Raw genomic sequence first — 20,096 nt, 5'->3', positions numbered from 1 at the left:
GTTTAGTCTGATCAGGCGCTTACGTTATGTTATGGGCCACTTGCTTAGAAACATTATCTCTACCAGAAAATTATGATATGACATGACAGAGCTCTATTGAGCAAAGCTTTTACGTATGATTTTCAGATATGCACGTAGTTATAATTATTCATGATACGATTTTCACCATGCGCTTTACGATACTATATTTTTACGTTGCATGCAATTTTATGATATATTTACTTGTTATTCACTATATATACATGTTGAGTCTTTAGACTCACTAGACTTGATTGTTGTAGGTACTGATGAGGTCGAGACGGAGGGCGTAGACCAGTGAGCGATCTTGTGGCAGCAGTAGTAAACCCGAGGACCTCATGTTTTAATTTATGCACCTTTTATTATTCAAACTCAGTTTTAATACGTTGGATTTTTTTAAATTGTTGTTTGAAAATAATATTTGCTTCCGCTGTTATTTTAAAGTTAATATTATTTACATGTTTATTTTATAAATTGGGCAAGTTATTTATTTATTTAGAAAATTTTTAATAATTCCGCAAAATTATGAATACGAAATACGGGCCTTTTCAAACACATATCTACTGGTTATGCAAGAAGATAAAAACCGAAGAACGAACTGCTTCTAGATTAATGATCTAGAAGAAGACAATTCAAGAAAAGTGGAGAGACCACTCAACCACCCACTCAAGAGATAGTGCCACCCACTGCTGGAAGGTATTAAAGAAAAGCTATGGCAAGAGTTTGAAGTCCGAAGAATAAATCCGGAAAAGACATCTACAAATAAGAAGGCAGAAGGAAGATGAAGGCATCGATCAACCTCTTCATTTTCTTTCAAAATAAGTTGTAATATTTTCTTTCAAGTTTATGTTTGTTTTATCTTCGGCTACTATTAGTAGCTAAACAAGATTCTCATCTACAGGAGGTTATTATGAAATAAAAATTTGTTATGTTTGAATAAAAGAACCAAGACTTTTACCCCTCTCATGTATTAGTTTCAAAACTGAAATATTTTACTCTACATTCTGAGGTATGAAACGAAACAGGGTTGTGCTAAGTGTTGCTGAAAGAGTCTGCGTCAGAAACCATCGGTTGCGATTGTGAGGAGCAGTCTGTAAAACTCGGTGGATATAACCTGATGACACTCTGGTCAAACAGGTAAACTGTTCAATTTATCATACGGAAGTATGATGGGCTTTTTTTTAAAAAAAAAAATCGATCATTTAAAAATGGTATATAGGCTAAAAACCTCGCGTGACTTTATGTTTTGGGGATATATGTCTTTAAGAACAAGCTCGATAGATATAACAATGTCACGTACCGTATTTAGTAGAAAAGGATATTATTTGAATTTTAAAAAATTGAGGTAGTTAAAACTAAGTTTTGAAAAGATGGGTAGTAAAAAGAAAATTGGGTATTTTTAAATAAATTTCCCAATTTTAAATGTATAAAAAAAATATTTTTTTAAAAAAGAATCATGATCAGATCGATCATGTTACATATTTATATAATATATTTTATATTAATTAAAATAGATATCAATTTCAGCAAATAATGATATTTAAAATCCATTCTATTTAAATAACTAAAATATAAATAATTAAAAGATATATAAATTTAAAATTTGATATATTATTTATTATTTAACAATAAAATTATAACATTTGAAAAAATTGATTTCAAACAGGTAGTTAAAACTACAAAATCTTCGGTACCTCTTCATAATGAAGAAATGGTTATAAGATTATTGAATAATAAAGATATTTTACCTTATAGGAAAAATTACAGATTTATTCATATATGTTTAATACAAATTGCTTTTAGACCTTTAATCTTAAAAGGTTTACCAGAAAGTTTTATAGCAGCTTTAAGAGATGGTAGAAATTTAAATTGGAAGCAATCCCTTATGGGAATAATTCAATCTTGTCTGGCTCATTGTCCAGTATATTTTGATGTTTATCCAAATTTATCTTTATCTCTATCTGATATTAATATATTATATTCTTTAACATTAAATGTTAAAACTCATTGTTATAATTATACTCCTGGTACAGAAGTTATATGTGTCTTTTATCGTATTTATTATAAACCATTATTTACATTGAATCCTATGTGTAAAAGAATAGATAAAAAATTAAATGAAACTATTCTTATAGAAACTAATTTTAATAGATCTAATATTACAACTCGTAGATCTATAAAATGGGAAGAAATTGAATTTCCAGAAAATTGGATAATTTAACAAGTTGTTCCTAGAAATCCTATAATAAATAGAGATTTACAGCAAGTTATTCAAAATAATGAAAGATCTGTTCAAATACAGTTTAATAATGAACAAACAAAATTATTACCCTCTTCTGTTTATGCTAGATCAAGATCTAGTCATTCTTTTATTCACATCTAGATTATATGGTGGATATTCCACAGACATCTAGAGCTTCTACTTCTCAGATACGAGAAGAAGAATCTTCTGTACAAGATACAATAGATTATTTAATTATAAATCAAAATAATATTGTTCATAAAAGTAATTTTCAAAAAGTTAGAGAAACTGATACAGTTTCAGAAATGAATTTTAGTATTTAATGGATAAAACCTTTGAAATTGATTTTACTAAAGGATCTCGTGCTAGAGCGAAGATCAATGCAGAATTTTATCTACCCAACTGGGAATCTTTCAGATATTGGTATTTTAAAAGTTTCTGTAGAACCCGTAACTTAGACTACGCATAAGCCATGCTTAATTTCTATTATTTAAATTAAAATGATTTTATTGCATGAGTATTTAAATTCTTTTCTTTAAATTTATTTATTTTACATAGTAGTTAATTGTCAACTTTTCAGTTAAATAAGTGAGGCCGGACTGGAGATGGAGTATAGAGATAAGTTAATAAAGACTTATTTAAGAAATGGTAATTTAGCATGTTAGTAAATATAATTTAAAAAGTTGGCATGCATGCAAGTTATTGAATTTCTTTGGTATTTTAATTAATTTTTAAAGCATTAAATGCATGTTTATTTCAGTAAATTGTGTTTAATTATTTTTATGCATTTTATGCATAATTCATGCATGTTAAAATTTATTTCATGTTATTTTATAAGTTCATGCATTAAGGTTTCTAGGTGCATTTCACGCCTGAACGAGGATTGGAGACCGGAGAATTTTCACGAAAATTATTTTATTACATGATTAATTTTTATTAATTATTATAAGATGTTTTAAAGATATTTTTCAAGAATTGGGAATTTTTGGGTATTTTTACCCGCATAATTTTTATTTTTAACGGTGCGCAAATTTTATCGAACCAGAGAACTTTTTACGGGTTCTACTAATATTTAAAAAAAAAAAAAAAAAAAACTTTTCAACACAAAATATTTTTCGGAAGTGCGTTTGGATTAAATGGGCCTACTTTTAAGGTTATTGGGCCTAAGTATTTCTTTTATACTTTTGATTAGCATTTAGGGCCCATTTATTTAATCATAAACCTTATACTTAACACCTAATTATCTCCCTAAGCTCCCCCACTAAACCTAATTGCCTCTCAATAGCCGCCCACCTCTTCCACTCACAATCATCCTCGTGACTTTGTTGCTGCAAAGATTTTCGGTGCTTCTTTTTCCTCCAAGTTCTTTCCACGTCCGTGTTTCTTCGAGCGTTTGTGCACCAAGACCATAAGGCATGCTTTGTATCATTTTTTCGCATCATACACGTTTATATGCTGTTGTTTTGGTTTCATTTATGAAAATTTTCGATCTAAGATTTCCATGAAATATTTTCGGTTCCCATGTGTTTTCTTGCATCTTCCAATTGTTGTTCACGTTTTTCTGAAATTTCTGTGCAAAGGGCGATGGGTTGCTGATGCTAGGAGGTTGAATCATGTCATGGTTTAATGAACTTGATGCTAGAGCCGAGTGTGAGTGCAGGTAGCCATCGGGTTTGAAGTGTTACGTTTCGGCCGTAGCTTGTTGTGGGCAGATCGGTTGTTGGGGTAGTCACGGCTGTGCAAGGACATCTCGAGACCTGGAACAGATCATGAGGGGTCTGAACCACGGTCAAGGGGGAGTTCGAACACAGCTGTGACAAGACGAGAAGCCGCTTGAGCGTTGGACGTGGGAGTTGTTCGAGTATGCTTCGCGAGGTGACTATTCGGCTGGTTTCTGCACGTGCTGGTGCACCAGCTTTTAGTGTAGGTTTGGCCTAGTTTAGAAGGGTAATTAAGGTCCTAATGTTGAGCTATAAAGGCTGACATATGGTGGTAGAAGAGTGGACCGAAGGAATGAAGGGGAGGAGCCATGTGTTGGATAAATGATGAGGCAAGTTGGGGTGGCCGAGAATTGATGGAGGGCTGTAGGCTTGACCGAGAATTAGGAGCTTAATGTGAAGGATTTAAAGGCTGTAATGAGTGCTTTAATATTGATAACAAATGTGGGAAAATTTTGGTTTAGTTTCGAGTCGGTTCGGGTTAAAACCGGGACCCCGGTACAAGTTTTAAAACAATTCAGTTAAGTTATGATATGGGCTCGAATTTACGTCTAGGAATACTTTTAAAAATGTTTTGAGACATTTTAAGGAGTTTGGTAAGCTTCGGGTCAATTTTAGAGGTCCATGGGTGAAACGATAATTTTAGGGCTTCTAGGGGGAAAATGGTCATTTTGCACTCGGGGTGAGATTTTAGTCCTAGCAGCGTCCTGAGCACAAATCATAATATTTTAAATGTTCATTCATCACGTTTACGATTTTTATGCCATTATAATAATTATGGTGCATGCTTGGTTTAAAGGAATTAAGAGAGAAAAGTAAGAACGTGAAGGGCACTCCGTCTCCACCGCGCCGCGTCGTTATTTCGTTTGTTTTCTGTCAAAACAAACCAAGGCATGTTTATATCTTCTTTCACTCTTCAATCAAGCCATATAGGCATTTTTAAATATCGCAAGTACATGATTTTATTGCAAGAAGATCGAAATTGTTCATATTTAATTATGTTAGTTAATTATATTACGTGCAAATATTCATTTTGAGATTTATGCGATATTGCTTGTGGTCACTTTACTATCATGCTTAAGTCCGGTCGCCAGTTACCGGCCCGGTCGCCAGTTACCGGTCAGTTCAGTTGTTTCACCCAGTATACTGTGGCAGTAGTCTGATCAGACATACATTATTAAGTCCGGTCGCCAGTTACCGGCCCGGTCGCCAGTTACCGGTCAGTTCAGTTCAGTTCAGTTCAGGGACCACTTGCGTAGACCATAATCTCACCAGAAAATTATTACAAGTTATTTCATTACAGGGCTCCAAGGAGCAAACATTTTCACTATGATATTTTCAGTTCAGTTATGCACGTACTATAATTACCATTGAAATGATATTTTACGTTACACCTCAGTACAGGAAATTTTCACTTGCATGCGACTTTATTATTTATTTACTTGTTATTTACGATATATGCATGCTGAGTCTTTAGGCTCACTAGACTTGATTGTTGTAGGTACTGATGATGTCGGGACCGAGGGCGGGGATCAGTGAGCCAGCTCGAGTCGGCAGTAGTGGGACCCGAGGACCTCACTTTTTAGCATTTATTGTTGTTATCGCTCAAACATTTTTATCTACCGTTGGATAAAAATTTTTTACAGTTATTTTTACAACATTAATTTCTTCCGCTGCTATTTTTAAACATGATACGTTATTCAACAGTTTATTTTATGAACTGGATATTTTATTTAGTTTAAAAGAAAATTTTTAATTTTTCCGCAAATTTTCAAATACGGATTTTTAGGCCTTTACAGCTTCTCTGAAGAAAAATTTGAATATATTGTTTCAGAATTTTATAAATTCTGTGAAATCAAAACAAATTAATACATTTTGTTCTTTGGTTTTTTAAAACTTTTATTATTGATTATATTTCTGTTCTAGAAAGAAATTATAAACTTTCTTCTGGATTGATTCAAAAATCAGTTTATCTTCCTCAACAACCTTTTCTAATAGAAAAAAATAATAAAGTTTTAAATTTTACTGCTTTTTCAAAACTATTTGAAAATGATATGTTACAGATAACTGTTAAACATATTAACCAGATAATTGAAAATCAAAATTATACAAATTTATATTTAACTATAATAGGAGAAGAAATAAATTCTCTAAAAATTAGAATAGATAAGATAGTCATAGCTATTAATCAAATTAAACCAGATGTTCATATACAAGAACCAGAAACTAATATTGTTTCTATTGCCAGTTCTTCTATTCAAACCCCTCCATATATTAAAGATTTTAAATTTAAGTCTTCTGTTTCTGATATAGAAAATTTATTGGAAGAAAAATTTAAAAATCTAAATATACATACTCTTAATGAAGAGTTAGATAATATAAAAAATTCTTCTGATGAAAAAATTAATAAAATTAAATGGGCAGATAGACCTATCCAAAATAAATATTATTATGATAGACCAACTCCCATGGATGTTCTTATAGAAGAACAACAATATATATTTTCTAATAGTTATAATGGGAACAATATTTATGAATGGAATATTGATGGTTTTAGTGATAAGCAGATTTATAATACTGCTCACAGAATGATTATGTATAGTACTGTATGTAAAATATCAGGCAATAATGATAAAAATATTGCTAAAATGATAATAGCAAGATTTACTGGTCAACTTAAAGGTTGGTAGGATAATTATTTACATTATTCCCATAAAGATTAGATTTTAAATTCAATAAAAATTGAAGATAGTATTCAATTAGAAAATGCAGTCTATTCATTAATAATGACTATGATTGAAGATTTTACTGATAAATTTACTGATAATAGTGAACAAATTCTCACTTTATTAAGTAATCTAAAATGTAAAACACTTACTGATTTTAGATTGTATAAAGATACTTTTTTATCTCGTATTTATGAGATACCAGACTGTAATAATAGTCTTTAGAAAGCCAAATTCATAGATGATTTACCTTTCTTATTTGCAGAAAGAATCAGAAAAGTATTAAGAAATGAAGATATAAATATTCCTTATGAAAATTATACTTATGGTAAACTAATTAGTATTTGTATTCAAAAGGGTTTAGCTTTCTGTAATGAATTAAAATTAAAAGACAGAATTTAATTGAGAGAAAACAATTAGGTAAATTTTGTGATCAATTTGGTATGGACCTACCTAATAAAGGTAAGAAGAAAATAAAAGATAAAGACGAAAGACCTTATAGGAAGAAAAGACATTTGTCTGAAAGACAAAATGATAGAAAGAAGAAAAGAAAAGAAAACCGTGAATTACGGAAAGTTGAAAATTATAAAGATAAAAATAAACAAATTATTTGTAGAAAATGTAAAAAGCCGGACATTATGCTAATCAATGTTGGGCTAAAAACAAAATTAATAATTTAGACATAGATGAAAATCTTAAAGATAAAATCAATAAAATAATAATGGATTCTAATCAGAATTCAGATAGTGAATCTGAGAATAGCTCAGAATTTAGTACAAAATTTTATGATTCAGAAGAAAATAAATCTTTTAATTCTGATATAGAATGTGATAATTGCATATAAGGAGAATCTTGTATCAATCATTTAAGTGATACTGATAATAAAAATGATGAGTTTTATAAATTTATGTCACAACTTCAGGATTTAAATATTAATGTCTTAACTAACAATATTTTAGAATTTCTTAAAATGATTAAGGATCCAATATTAAAATCAACAATTATTGATCAAATGAAAAATACTGCTTCAACAAGTAGTAACAATAATATTCTTGTTAAATAAGAACAATCTTATACTATGAAAGAAGTAAAAAAATCTTTTACAACGAAAATATAGTAAACAAAATCATGTTACTATACAAGATTTATTTATAGAGATTAATAATCGTAAAGAACAAATAAAAATTTTACATAATAATAATAATAATCTAAGTTATAGAATCTCAGATATTGAAAATAACAAAGAAGATAATGATAGTAGTCAAAATATTTCATTTTCTGATCATAATCATTTATCTGTTTTAAGTATGATCATATCTCAAAAATGGTATACTAATATTACTTTATTAATAGATAATTCTTATAAAAAGAATTTTATTGCCATGATAGATAGTGGTGCAGATTTAAATGTAATACAGAAATGATTAATTCCTACTAAGTATTTTCATAAAACTACACATTCTCTCTCTCATGCTGGAGGAGAACCTTTAGAAATAAACTATAAATTACAAAAATCATATATTTGTAAAGATAAAAACTGTATTCAAACCATTTTTTTATTAGCAAAAGATATTTCTAGCCAATTAATACTTGGTTTACCTTTTATTTATCAATTCTATCCTTTAAAGCATGTTGATGAAACAGGTATTACAGGAACCTATCAAGGTAATCCTATTTCTTTTAAGTTTATGACTAAACATGTTCATATAATTCTTAAAGAATTACAAGAACAGATAGAAAGAAAAACTTTTCAAATTAATTCTTTAAAAGAAGAAGTTAAAATATTTTCCATAGATGATAAATTAAAAAATTCTAAATTACAAGAAAAATTCAATTTATTTATAATAAATTTTCATTAGAAATTTGTAATGATCTTCCTAATACTTTTTGGAATAGAAAGAAACATATAATCTCTATTCTATATGAAGAAGATTTTAAGGAAATAAATATTCCTACCAAGGCTTGTCCTTGTCAAATGAATTCTTAATATTTAGAATTATGTATTAAAAATTCATTCTTTATTAGAAAAAGATTTAATAACACCTTCTCAATCTCCTTGGTCTTGTACTGCTTTCTATGTAAATAAACATTATGAGCAGGAAAGAGGTGTTCCCAGATTAGTAATAAACTATAAACCCTTAAATAAGGTTTTAAAATGGATTATGCATCATATTCCTAATAAAAAAGATTTATTAGATAGATTAGTTAATGCAATCATATTTTCTAAATTTGATTTGAAATCAAGATTTTGGCAGATTCAAATACAAGAATCTGATAGATATAAAACTGCTTTTAATGTTCCTATAGGACATTATGAATGGACAGTAATGTCATTTGGACTTAAAAATGCTCCTTCAGAATTTCAACAAATCATGAATGATATTTTTTTTTATCAGTATAGCAACTTTATAATTGTCTATATTGATGATATTTTGGTATTTTCTAATGATATTGAAATTCATTTTAAACATTTAGAAATGCTTAAAAATATTGTAATACAAAATGGTCTTGTTATTTTAAAATCTAAAATGATTTTATTTCAGACTAATATTAGATTTTTAGGTCATAATATTGAAAAAGAAAAAATTATTCCTATTCAAAGAAGTATAGAATTTGGTTCTAAATTCCCTGATATAATTACTGATAAAACTCAGTTTCAAAGATTTTTAGGAAGTTTAAATTATATTTCTCCCTATATTAAAAATTTAACTCAAGATTCTGCTATCTTATATGATAGATTAAAGAAAAATCCTTTACCTTGGACAGATAAGCATACTAAAGTTGTTCAGAATATTAAGAAAAAAGTTAGAAATCTTCCTTGTTTAATGTTAGCAAATCTTTTATGGGATAAGATCGTAGAAACAGATGCTTTTGATATAGGTTTTGGTGGAATTTTAAAACAAAAAGATCCCCAAACTAGACAAGAATATCTTATTCGATTTTATTATGGGAAATGGAATAATGCTCATAAGAATTATTCTACAGTGGCAAAAGAAATTTTAACTATTGTTAGATGTATTTTAAAATTTCAAAATGATTTATATAATCAAAAGTTTATTATAAAAACTGATTGCAAATCTGTAAAATTTATGTTTAATAAAGATTTTAAACATGATGTGTCTAAACAAATGTTTGCAAGATGACAGGTTCATTTAGCCCCTTTTGATTTTGAAATTATTTATAAAAAAGGTGAAGATAATCACTTACCTGATTTTTTAACTCGTAAATATTTATCTTAATGTCTTTATTTACAGATATGTATTCTCGAGGTAGAGGAGAGTCCTCTTATAGAGGGCGAGGTGGTAGGGAAAAACCCCTAATATAATAGCACAACATGGAAAGCAGAGGCTAATAGCCCAGAACTTATCCAGTTCATCAGCCAGTAATACTGAGCATAACACTGAATTATATAACGAGTTTCAAGAATTTTTGAAACAAAAGCAAAAAATTAATACAGATTCTCAATCTTCAGCATCATATGCTAATATTTTAAAAGAAGATGATAATGATTCAGCTCTATATATAGAGACAAAACATCGTGAATTAATTCTTATTATAGAAGAAAAGGATATCCAATGGGAGAAGACTCCGTGGACTATCATGGAGAGATATTTAACAAATACATCATATGTATTTGGTTCTTATAAACAAAGAGAATTTTATGAAAATCTTCTGTTATCAACAAAAAGTGTTGATATAATTCACTTTTTCAGTAATACTCAACAAAAAAGAAGTTATAATTTCTCCAAGTTCATTATAAAAAAGATAATATCTATTGAAGAATGGGGTATATCTCCATTGGTTGAAAAATAATTTTATTCTGATACTCATAAATGAGTTTCAAATTTAATTTTTGGGATTATGTCGAGAGTTTTAATAAAACTCTATTCTATGAAAATGAGAAAAAGAAACATACATGGTTTTTGAAAATTTGTGAAAATGTTTTTCATTATCCTATTCCAAATTGGTTCTTCATATGGTGGAAGATTTTTGGTCTATCAGCAAAAATTTTGCCTGAGGTTTCTATAAAACCAATGAATACTTTGTTAAATGTTTCACCAAGCATTAAAAATCTTTTTCTAAACATTGGATTGATGGGAAGACTCTACGCTATTTTTCATGGAATTTGGAATCCCATGGATCTGGAGATGACAGCCATAATTTGGTTATACTGATGAAGGTATCCCTTGCCTATGGAGAGTTAGTTCTACTAAATTCTGAGATAAACTTTTAAGAGAAGATCCAGCAACTTGACAGTTTTATGGCTCAGAAACTCTTCATCAAATGGAAGAAAAAATTTCTTCATATCAGAAAGACTTTATTAATCAACAAGAAAAGGAGAAAGCCTCTATGAGTCCCTTTAAAATCCTCACTCAGAAATATGCTGAGATTTATTCAAAAGAAAAAATGATTGAGGTTTATATTGAAGAAATGAAGAAGGATCTTTATCAGAATATTGGAAGCTCAGACACAAAATCGGAAAAATCTATGACGTCTGAATCCAGTGAAAATCAATTTATTCATCTAATGCAGATGCATGATGCCCAAGATCCAGAGGATGATATTCCTCAACTTTCTCAAATTGAAGATATTTTTGAAAATCTCAAAAATTCTATAAAAGATAATATTTAAAATGATTAGGATATTCATCTTTAATCATAACATTGCATTATCAACTAATGGATGGTGACATATCACATCAAAAGTGGAATCTCACATCGTGGCATGATATCATGACAAAAGTGGGTGGCATATCACTATTTACTTTTTGACTTTGTAACCATGTTACTGTTTGCTTTAATAAAGCATTTTACTGTTTATTTTTCTAGTTGGAATCCGGGGTTTCATGTCCGGCATTTTCATCTATTTATAGGATCATTCTGTGTTCTTAGAGGGGCACGGTCGAGTTTGCTCCCCTCTATTCTCTCTCTTGTAAAAACCCTTCTGAAGTAATCAATAAAAGTTTGAAATTCTGATAACAACTGTTGTAAGTTTATTTCTTGTTTCATTTTCTGTTTTTATTTACATTTTTTTTAATTTTTATATTTTCGTATATTAGCCTGAATGACAGGCTAAACTATTTGTGTTAAATCATCTCATTACTAAACCATGATCTTTATTTATTTGTAACTTGGAATTAAATTGAAATCATAAAATATTTATTTGAATTTTAGAATTTGATGTAATATAAAGGTTAATGGTTGAACATAAGGTTTAAAGACGAACCAGGAAATAGTAAACACAAGGTTCGAGGTTAATTAGGAGACATAAATTCATGTTGTAGCCCTTTAGCCTGTTTAGCCGAGATATCGCGTTTAAGGCGTTTATGGGTAATTTTTAAGAATTTATGTTTCTGAAATTATCCTCGATAAATCATCTGTTGTTTAATTTCTCTGGTATATCTTTTGTAATTCCTTTTATGTTTTATAAAATTTCCATAGATGAACCTTATATTCATTTTTATTCTGGAAATTAAATACCTCCTTTTATTAGTTCAGTAATTTGAATATGATACATAGACTGAAAACCAATAATCTTCATGTGTGCAAAAACCACTAAGAAAACATTTGGTAAAACAACGCCACGTATCAGATTCAATTATATTCCAAGCATGGTATGTTGTAATAAAGTAAAAATATATAAAAATCTATAGATTTCTAATTCAATCTTCTCAAATACTACCTAAAGTAATTTATTTTTGGTAATTTCAAATCAATCAAGCACATTTTTTTCTCAAATTAAATTATTTTTTTGGAACCAAATCATGTTATCCAAACCTTTTCATATACACGGGTTAGAGACATAAATCATTAAATTGATCAAGGATAAATTTAAAAATCGACCTCGATTACAAGTAAATTGTCTGATACCAAGAAAAAAGATAGTGGAGGGCAAATTTCACCGGTATAGCCTAAATCCCACTAAAACAACACTAATCCGACCATCGATTCCCAAATATCATTACAAACAGCAAAATACACACAACATAGGATTCAATCCTTGATCTTGCGATTAGCGAAGTAAATCTTGAAAGCCTTGGGAAGAAACACAGGCAACAAAAACCCAAACAAGTTAAAGCTCCAAAACGCCATATTAGCAACAGCAAGAAGCCTCCCAACATGCAGTCTCCTCAGGCTTCCTCCGTACTCCGATTCAACTTTATAGATCTCGCTTCTCAGCCACTCCACAATCGTGAAAATCCTCTTCGAATTGTAGAAAACCGGAACGAAAACGCGAATGGGCAGCGAGAAGCCGCCGGAAAACGATATCCCCTCCATGAAAACTTGACTGGACAGCAAAAAAACATGTGGAGCAGCTGCCTTGATCCCCTCTTTATCCCCCTCGAATATACCTTCAAAGATGTAAGCTATAGGGAGAAACAATCCGATTACCGCACCGACAAAGATATAAATGCCTAGAATCCTGTTTTTCGGTCCGAAAATCGGCGGCTCCGCCGTGGAGGAGTTGAGAGGGAACGCTACTTTTGATATGAAGTACATGTAAATTATTGAAAAGAGGACAAAACCAAAGTCCTCGATGCTTACCATACCGCTAGCGGAGAGAACAATCACCACTGCAAGGGCGTTGAGCTGCCGGAAAGAGAAAAAACCCAGAACTTTTGGGGGTCTTCCGGCGGTCTTAACGGCGGCGCTACCTGCAGCCTGCTCGTGCGATTCTTCTTTATGGAGGGATATATCACTGGATGCACCGACCCCACCAGACATTTTCTTGAAATTTCACAGGATTCGACTGATCAGTAAAGATTTGTGCAAGAAATCTGAATATGGGTTCGATTTTCTGTTAAGAAAGAAGCGAACTAAGAAAATTTTTGTTGAATTTGTAAGAAATTAACAGGGTTGATAATTGGACAGCAAGGAAAGAAGGTTTCGACTTTCGAGGCAAAGTGATGGGGAAGAGAAGATCGAGACGGTATTTGTGGACGTAAAGTACAAGTGGCAAGACTGAGGTCCTGGAGAGCTACGTGTATTCCAAACGAGAAATTGGTTTCAGTTCTCCGCCGTCGATTTTTTTTGTGTTCAGTCTCTAGATATTTTTTTATTACCATATTTATACATGAAGTATACCACATTTCCACATAAAGTGTACCACATTTTGTATGACATAGTACCACAATTTTGTGGGTAGAAAATGAACCCAAAGAAATATTTTGATCGGACATTTCTCACCAACTTTTCCTATTCCAAACAAGGCGATTTCGTTTTTTTTTTTGTTAATTTTTTCCCTCAAAAAATGGTATCCAAACATTTTCTGTTACTAACTCTCAGCCACATGTTGACGGGAAAAGTTCTTGTAGTTTTCTATTAGTAACCACTCCAGGTGTAGCTGTAGTCTTAAATTATCGGTAAATTTGAAAAATTAAATATTTATATCTTTGATTTAAAATTTAATATTTAAGTAATTTTTTTATAAATCAATATTTAACAACATTATAAACTTAATTTCACGAAGATAAATTTATATTTTTGTCTTTTGTATTATTTAAATAAATATATAATTTTATCTATCAAAATAATTGTGTCTTCTTCCTCTACCAAATTAGTACCTATTATAGTGTTTCAGATTACTTGATTTCAGTATTTGAATATTCCAAATGTGTAAAAAAATATATTATATTTTCGAGTAATCACCATAAATTCAATAATTGTTGCTCTTTTCATTAAAAATGCATTATGATTACTTATTTATGTCATTTTATTTTTTAAAAAACATAGTTACTCACTCATCATGAAATAAGATTAATTACTTATTTTGCCCTATAAAATATCTATTTTAGAGTTCAAGATGCTTGATTTGACTCTTTGAATACTCCAAATATGTAAGAAAAAATACTAGATCTTCGAGCGATTACCATAAATTCAGTTATTGTTGGTCTTTTCATTGAAAATACATTACGATGACTTATTCATGTTATCTAATTTTTTGAAAAAACACATTTTCACTCATCGTGGAATAAGAAAAGCACTTATTTTGACCGATAATATCCTGATGCAAACACAGGTGGTCGAGCGCCAAGTAAAACATGGGATCCTTTGGAGTTGCCGGAGGGACCAATCACGAGAGGAAGACTGAAGAAGTTCAAGAAGGCACTACATGGAGTCATGAGCAAGCAAGAAGGGGTCGTGATGCATGAGAGTACGTTTGGAGGCCAAATGAACAGTATTCAAGTCTCTTTTGATGGACCGAGGCTACACGGACCTGTACACGGGGTCTGTGTCCATTACAACCGAGAATGAAGAAATCCAGTGTGTACACGGACCCGAGCACGGACATGTACACGGGGTTTGTGTCCGATACATCCGAGATGGAGAATTCCAGTGCCTACACGGACCCCCTTCCGGACCACTACACGGGGTTCGTGTCCTTTACGTTTGGACGAGAATTTTTTCCTTCTCTAGAGTTTTAATTATTTTGACAACTAGATATTGTTATCTTTTGGATAAGTAAACATATTATGTACGAAATTTTGACACAATTCAGATCATTATTGATAATTTATCAAAGTTTTAGAGTTTTTCTCTCAACTTTTTCAAGGCTCTTGCTTTGTTCTCAAATCAAACTTATCAAAGTTTTTAAATTTTTGGCGTTTGTCGGTCGTTCTTGTGCGGATTGTCATAGACTTGTTCTTTGAAGGTTCGTTCGAGTTTTCGCTTGTTTCATTGTGATTATTTGTTGCTAAACTTATCATAGTTTAGATGTGAAAATCACGCACACACTTGATTCAAAAGATCGAGAAAACAACATGAATTCCTTGTTCGTTATTGAATTGAGAGCGCGATTCATATTTAATCGTGTTTGCTTTTCTTACGCACGTGGATTCATATCATTTGGTATCAGAGCTTAGGATTCAGTGAATTCAAGTAAGTTTATCACGTTATTATCTCGTTTTATTATGAGATTTGTCATCCTTTCGTTCCTTTTTCAGATCTATTTTTTTTGGTATATTGTTCTTCTTCAGTTTCTGAAATTTTGGTGAAATTTTTTGTTGGTATTTTCTAGTTTTACTCAGTCTTAGAGTAAAAAAAAATACAAAAATTCTTAAAATTCACCATTATTTCTTTTTGGTGTTTTGTTCTATTCTTTTTTGTGAGTCATATACAAGTGCCTCGCACAGTCAAAAAAAAAATATATTTACCTTCAAATTGCTTGTCTACGCAGTCTAAGTGAGTCGATCGCAATTGTTCACAAGTTGAACGTGATTGTTTGATATACAAATACAAAGCTTGAGCACACTTTCGAGAATACTATCAAATTTGAGTGAAATTACTTGAGTGAGAGTGAATTTTCTTTGGAGTGACTAGTGAGTATTTGTTGAGAGCAAAAAAAATAAGAGAGGAGAGACGAGCGAACTTTCTTTGGAGTGACCGTGAGCATTTGGGTGAGGAATATTTTGTTTTCTACTGAATTTTTCTTCTAGGTACAAATCTAAAAATTTAAATGGAGAGGGAGGTAGGAGATAGTTCGAACCCGGGGTTGTCTAAAGTTCAAATGGAGGCGTTGTTTGGGCATTTTAGTAGGATGATGAAGGTAGAGTTGGAGCCATTACATGAGCGGTTGGATAGGTTTGAAGTTAGTACTAGTGGAGATAAATCTAATCCTAAAGATTTGGGTAGGAAAGAAGAAGATGAAGAGTATGATTTGGGAATGGTTGAGGGGAGCCAAAATGAGAATTGGGGTAGGAATGGAAGAGGTAGAGGATTTGGTAGAGGTAGAAGAGAAGCCGTACGGGGTAGATATGATGGGAATAGGGATGATGACAACATGGGTAGCATTAAGATGAAAATTCCATCGTTCCATGGGAAATCTGACCCGGAGGCATATTTAGAGTGGGGAAATAGGGTAGAGTTTGTGTTTGAATGTCACCACTACTTCGAACAAAAGAAAGCTAGGTTGACGGTGTTTGAATTTCTAGACTATGCTCTCATTTGGTGGGATCAACTAGTGACCACTAGGAGGAGGTATCATGAGAGACCCATTGAAACTAGGGATGGGATGAAGAGGGTCATGAGGAAGAGGTTTGTGCCAAATCACTACTATAAGGAGATGTTTAAGAGGCTACAAACTTTGAGGCAAGGGGTAAAGAGTGTTGAAGACTACTATAAGGAGATGGAAGTGGTCAAGATTAGGGCCAATATTGAGGAGGATAGTGAGGCGACCATGGCTCGTTTTCTTTGTTGTTTGAACAGGGAAATTCAAGATCAATTGGAGCTTAGGCACTACTTGGATCTAGACGAGATGTTGCAAATGACCATAAAGGTGGAGCAACAACTCAAGAGGCGAGGAGTTGGCCGCACCAACCAAACTGGGGGTTCATCATCTTCATGGCGATCAAATGTGGTGAAGCGTGAGGAGAATCAGGTGATGACCAAGCCCAAGATTGAGACCAAACAAGAGGCGCCTAAACAAGGAGTGCAAGATAAATATGAAATTCCTCTTAATCGATCTAGAGATGTTAAATGTTTTAGGTGTCAAGGGGTAGGTCATATTTCTAGTGAATGTCCTAACAAAAGGGTAATGATTTTAAATGACTATGGTGAGTATGAATCTCATAGTGAGGGTGATGAGGATGAGATGCCTGCGTTAGAGGATCCTGACGAGGGATATGAGGCGGTTGTAGGTGAAGCACTAGTGAAGGCGAATCATGAGTGCCCAAGTTAAGGAGGAGGAGACTAACCAAAGAGAGAACTTGTTCCATATTAGATGTTTTGTAAATCAAAAGGTTTGCAATCTAATCATAGATGGGGGGAGTTGTACTAATGTGGCAAGTGTCGAGATGTTGGAGAAATTGGGTTTACCTACATTAAAGCATCCTCAACCATATAGGCTTCAATGGTTGAATGATTGTGCGGAGGGGAAGGTTACAAAACAAGTGCTAGTGCCTTTTTCTATTGGGAAGTATGTGGATGAGATCTTGTGTGATGTGGTACCCATGCATGCATGTCATATCTTGTTGGGTATACCTTGACAATATGATAGGCGGGTGACACATGATGGGTTCAAGAATAGGTACTCCTTTGTATTGAAGAAGGAAACCATCGTATTACTTCCTTTTTCCCCAAAGCAAGTGTTGGAGGACCATTTTAAAAAAAAGAGAGAGATGAGGCCGAAAAAAAGAGTGAACTAAAAAGTGAGGTGGCCTTTGAATCTAAAAATGAAATGGCTGAAAAAAAGAGTGATAAAAAGAGTGAGAGAGCCAAACAAAAGAAAAAGGAGAGGAAAGAAAATGAGGGAAAAGAAAATGAGAGGGAAGAGGCCAAGAAAAAAACATATATGGCCCAAAAGAGTAAGTTGAAGCAATTGATGCACACACATGAACCACTTGTGTTGATTGTTTATAAGGAGATCCTGCTTAACACAAGTGATATAGCCGGGTCCTTTCCGAGCATTGTTGTTTCACTTTTGCAGGAATTTGACGATATATTTCTGGAGGAGCTACCTCAAAGATTACCACCATTGAGGGGGATTGAGCACCAAATTGATTTGGTACCCGGGAGTGCATTGCCAAATCGCCCAGCTTATAGGAGCAATCCGGAGGAGACTAAGGAGCTTCAACGACAGATAAGTGAGTTGTTAGATAGAGGTTTTGTGCGTGAGTCCATGTCACCTTGTGTTGTACCTGTTTTAGTAGTTCCTAAGAAAGATGGCTCATGGCGTATGTGTGTAGATTGTAGGGCAATTAATAACATAACCATTAAGTATAGGCATCCCATACCTAGACTAGATGATATGTTATATGAATTGCATGGTGCTTGTGTCTTTAGCGAAATTGATTTGAAGAGTGGTTATCACCAAATTAGGATGAGGGAAGGTGATGAGTGGAAAACTGCTTTTAAAACCAAATACGGGTTATATGAGTGGATGGTCATGCCTTTTGGCCTAACTAACGTTCCTAGCACCTTTATGAGGTTAATGAACCATGTCTTGCGTGCATACATAGGAAAATTTGTTGTGGTTTACTTTGATGATATCCTAGTGTATAGCAAGAACTTGGATGAGCATGTTAATAACTTGAGACTTGTGCTAATCACACTAAGGGCTAAAAATTTGTATGCTAACTTAAATAAATGTGATTTTTGTACAAGCAAACTTGTCTTTCTTGGTTTTGTGGTAAGCACACATGGTATACAAGTGGATGAAGTCAAGGTAAGTGCCATTCGAGATTGGCCAATGCCTACTACTGTTGGTCAAGTCCGGAGCTTTCATGGTCTTGCAAGCTTCTATAGGAGGTTTGTAAAGGATTTTAGCACACTTGCAGCACCGATGACGGCGGTAATCAAGAAGAACGTTCCATTCCATTGGGGCGAGGAGCAAGAAAAGTCTTTTAATCTTATTAAGCAAAAATTAATTAATGCTCATTTACCTGTTTTACCTGATTTTGCTAATACCTTTGAAATTGAATGTGATCCTTCAGGTGTAGGTATTGGTGGAGTGTTGATGCAAGGAGGGCGGCCGGTGGCATACTTCAGTGAGAAGCTTAATGGAGCAGCGCTGAACTATCCAACATATGACAAGGAACTCTATGCGCTTGTGAGGACTCTTGAAACGTGGCAACACTACTTGAGGCCTAAGGAATTTGTGATTCATAAGGATCACGAGTCTCTAAAGCACCTTAAGGGTCAACAGAAGCTGAACAAGCGGCATGCCAAGTGGGTGGCATTCATTGAGACATTTCCCTATGTAATCAAGTACAAACAAGGTAAGGAGAATGTAGTGGCCGACGCACTATCACGGAGGTACATACTAATCTCTACCTTGGAATCTAATATTTTGGGGTTTGAGCATGTGAAAGAGTTGTATGTGCTAGATGAGGATTTTAAGAGTGTGTTTGAAACTTGTATGCATGGTCCACATGACAAATTTTATTTGCATCATGGTTTCTTATTTAGAGAAGATAGGTTGTGCATTCTTAAATCTTCAATTCGTTAATTACTTGTTAGGGAGGCACATGGGGGTCGTTTGATGGGACACTTTGGTGTGGCAAAAACCTTGAATGCTTTGCATGAACATTTTTATTGGCCACATATGAAACGTGATGTTGAGCGTGTGTGTGATAAGTGCATAACTTGTAGGCAAGCTAAGTCTAGGACACAACCACATGGATTGTATACACTACTTCCCGTCCCTAGTGAACCTTGGATTGATATTTCTATGGACTTTGTTTTGGGTAGGGATGGCAATTTTTCCCGCGGGTTCGGGGCTCCGCGGGGAAAATCCGAAACGGGACGGATTCGGGATATGTTAATGGGTTTGGTTTCGGGTTCGGGGATTTTTAAAAATCCCCGAAATATATTGGGACGGGTTTCGGAATCCTATCCCCATACCAAACCATCCCAAACCCGCCCCGATAATATATATATATATATCTTTTATATA

The 20,096-nt window shown here is 32.7% G+C and overlaps 1 protein-coding gene across 1 annotated transcript; it reads right to left on the bottom strand.

Annotated features, from left to right (window-relative positions):
- Positions 1–12,498: 12,498 nt before the first annotated feature.
- On the bottom strand, positions 12,499–13,650 carry LOC140982217 (uncharacterized). The gene has a single exon (XM_073448642.1). It carries the CDS (start codon positions 13,427–13,429, stop codon positions 12,698–12,700), a length of 732 nt encoding a protein of 243 aa, XP_073304743.1. The 5' UTR covers positions 13,430–13,650; the 3' UTR covers positions 12,499–12,697.
- Positions 13,651–20,096: the final 6,446 nt, after the last annotated feature.

The sequence above is a fragment of the Primulina huaijiensis genome, chromosome 8, assembly GCF_012295235.1.
Source record: "Primulina huaijiensis isolate GDHJ02 chromosome 8, ASM1229523v2, whole genome shotgun sequence".
Lineage (NCBI taxonomy): Eukaryota > Viridiplantae > Streptophyta > Magnoliopsida > Lamiales > Gesneriaceae > Primulina > Primulina huaijiensis.
Note: the sequence above shows the minus strand (reverse complement) of the source record. Positions and strands in the feature narration are given on the sequence as shown.

Excerpts from the sequence above, each read along its gene's own strand:
- LOC140982217 (XM_073448642.1), bottom strand. The coding sequence starts at position 13,429 with ATGTCTGGTGGGGTCGGTGCATCCAGTGATATATCCCTCCATAAAGAA.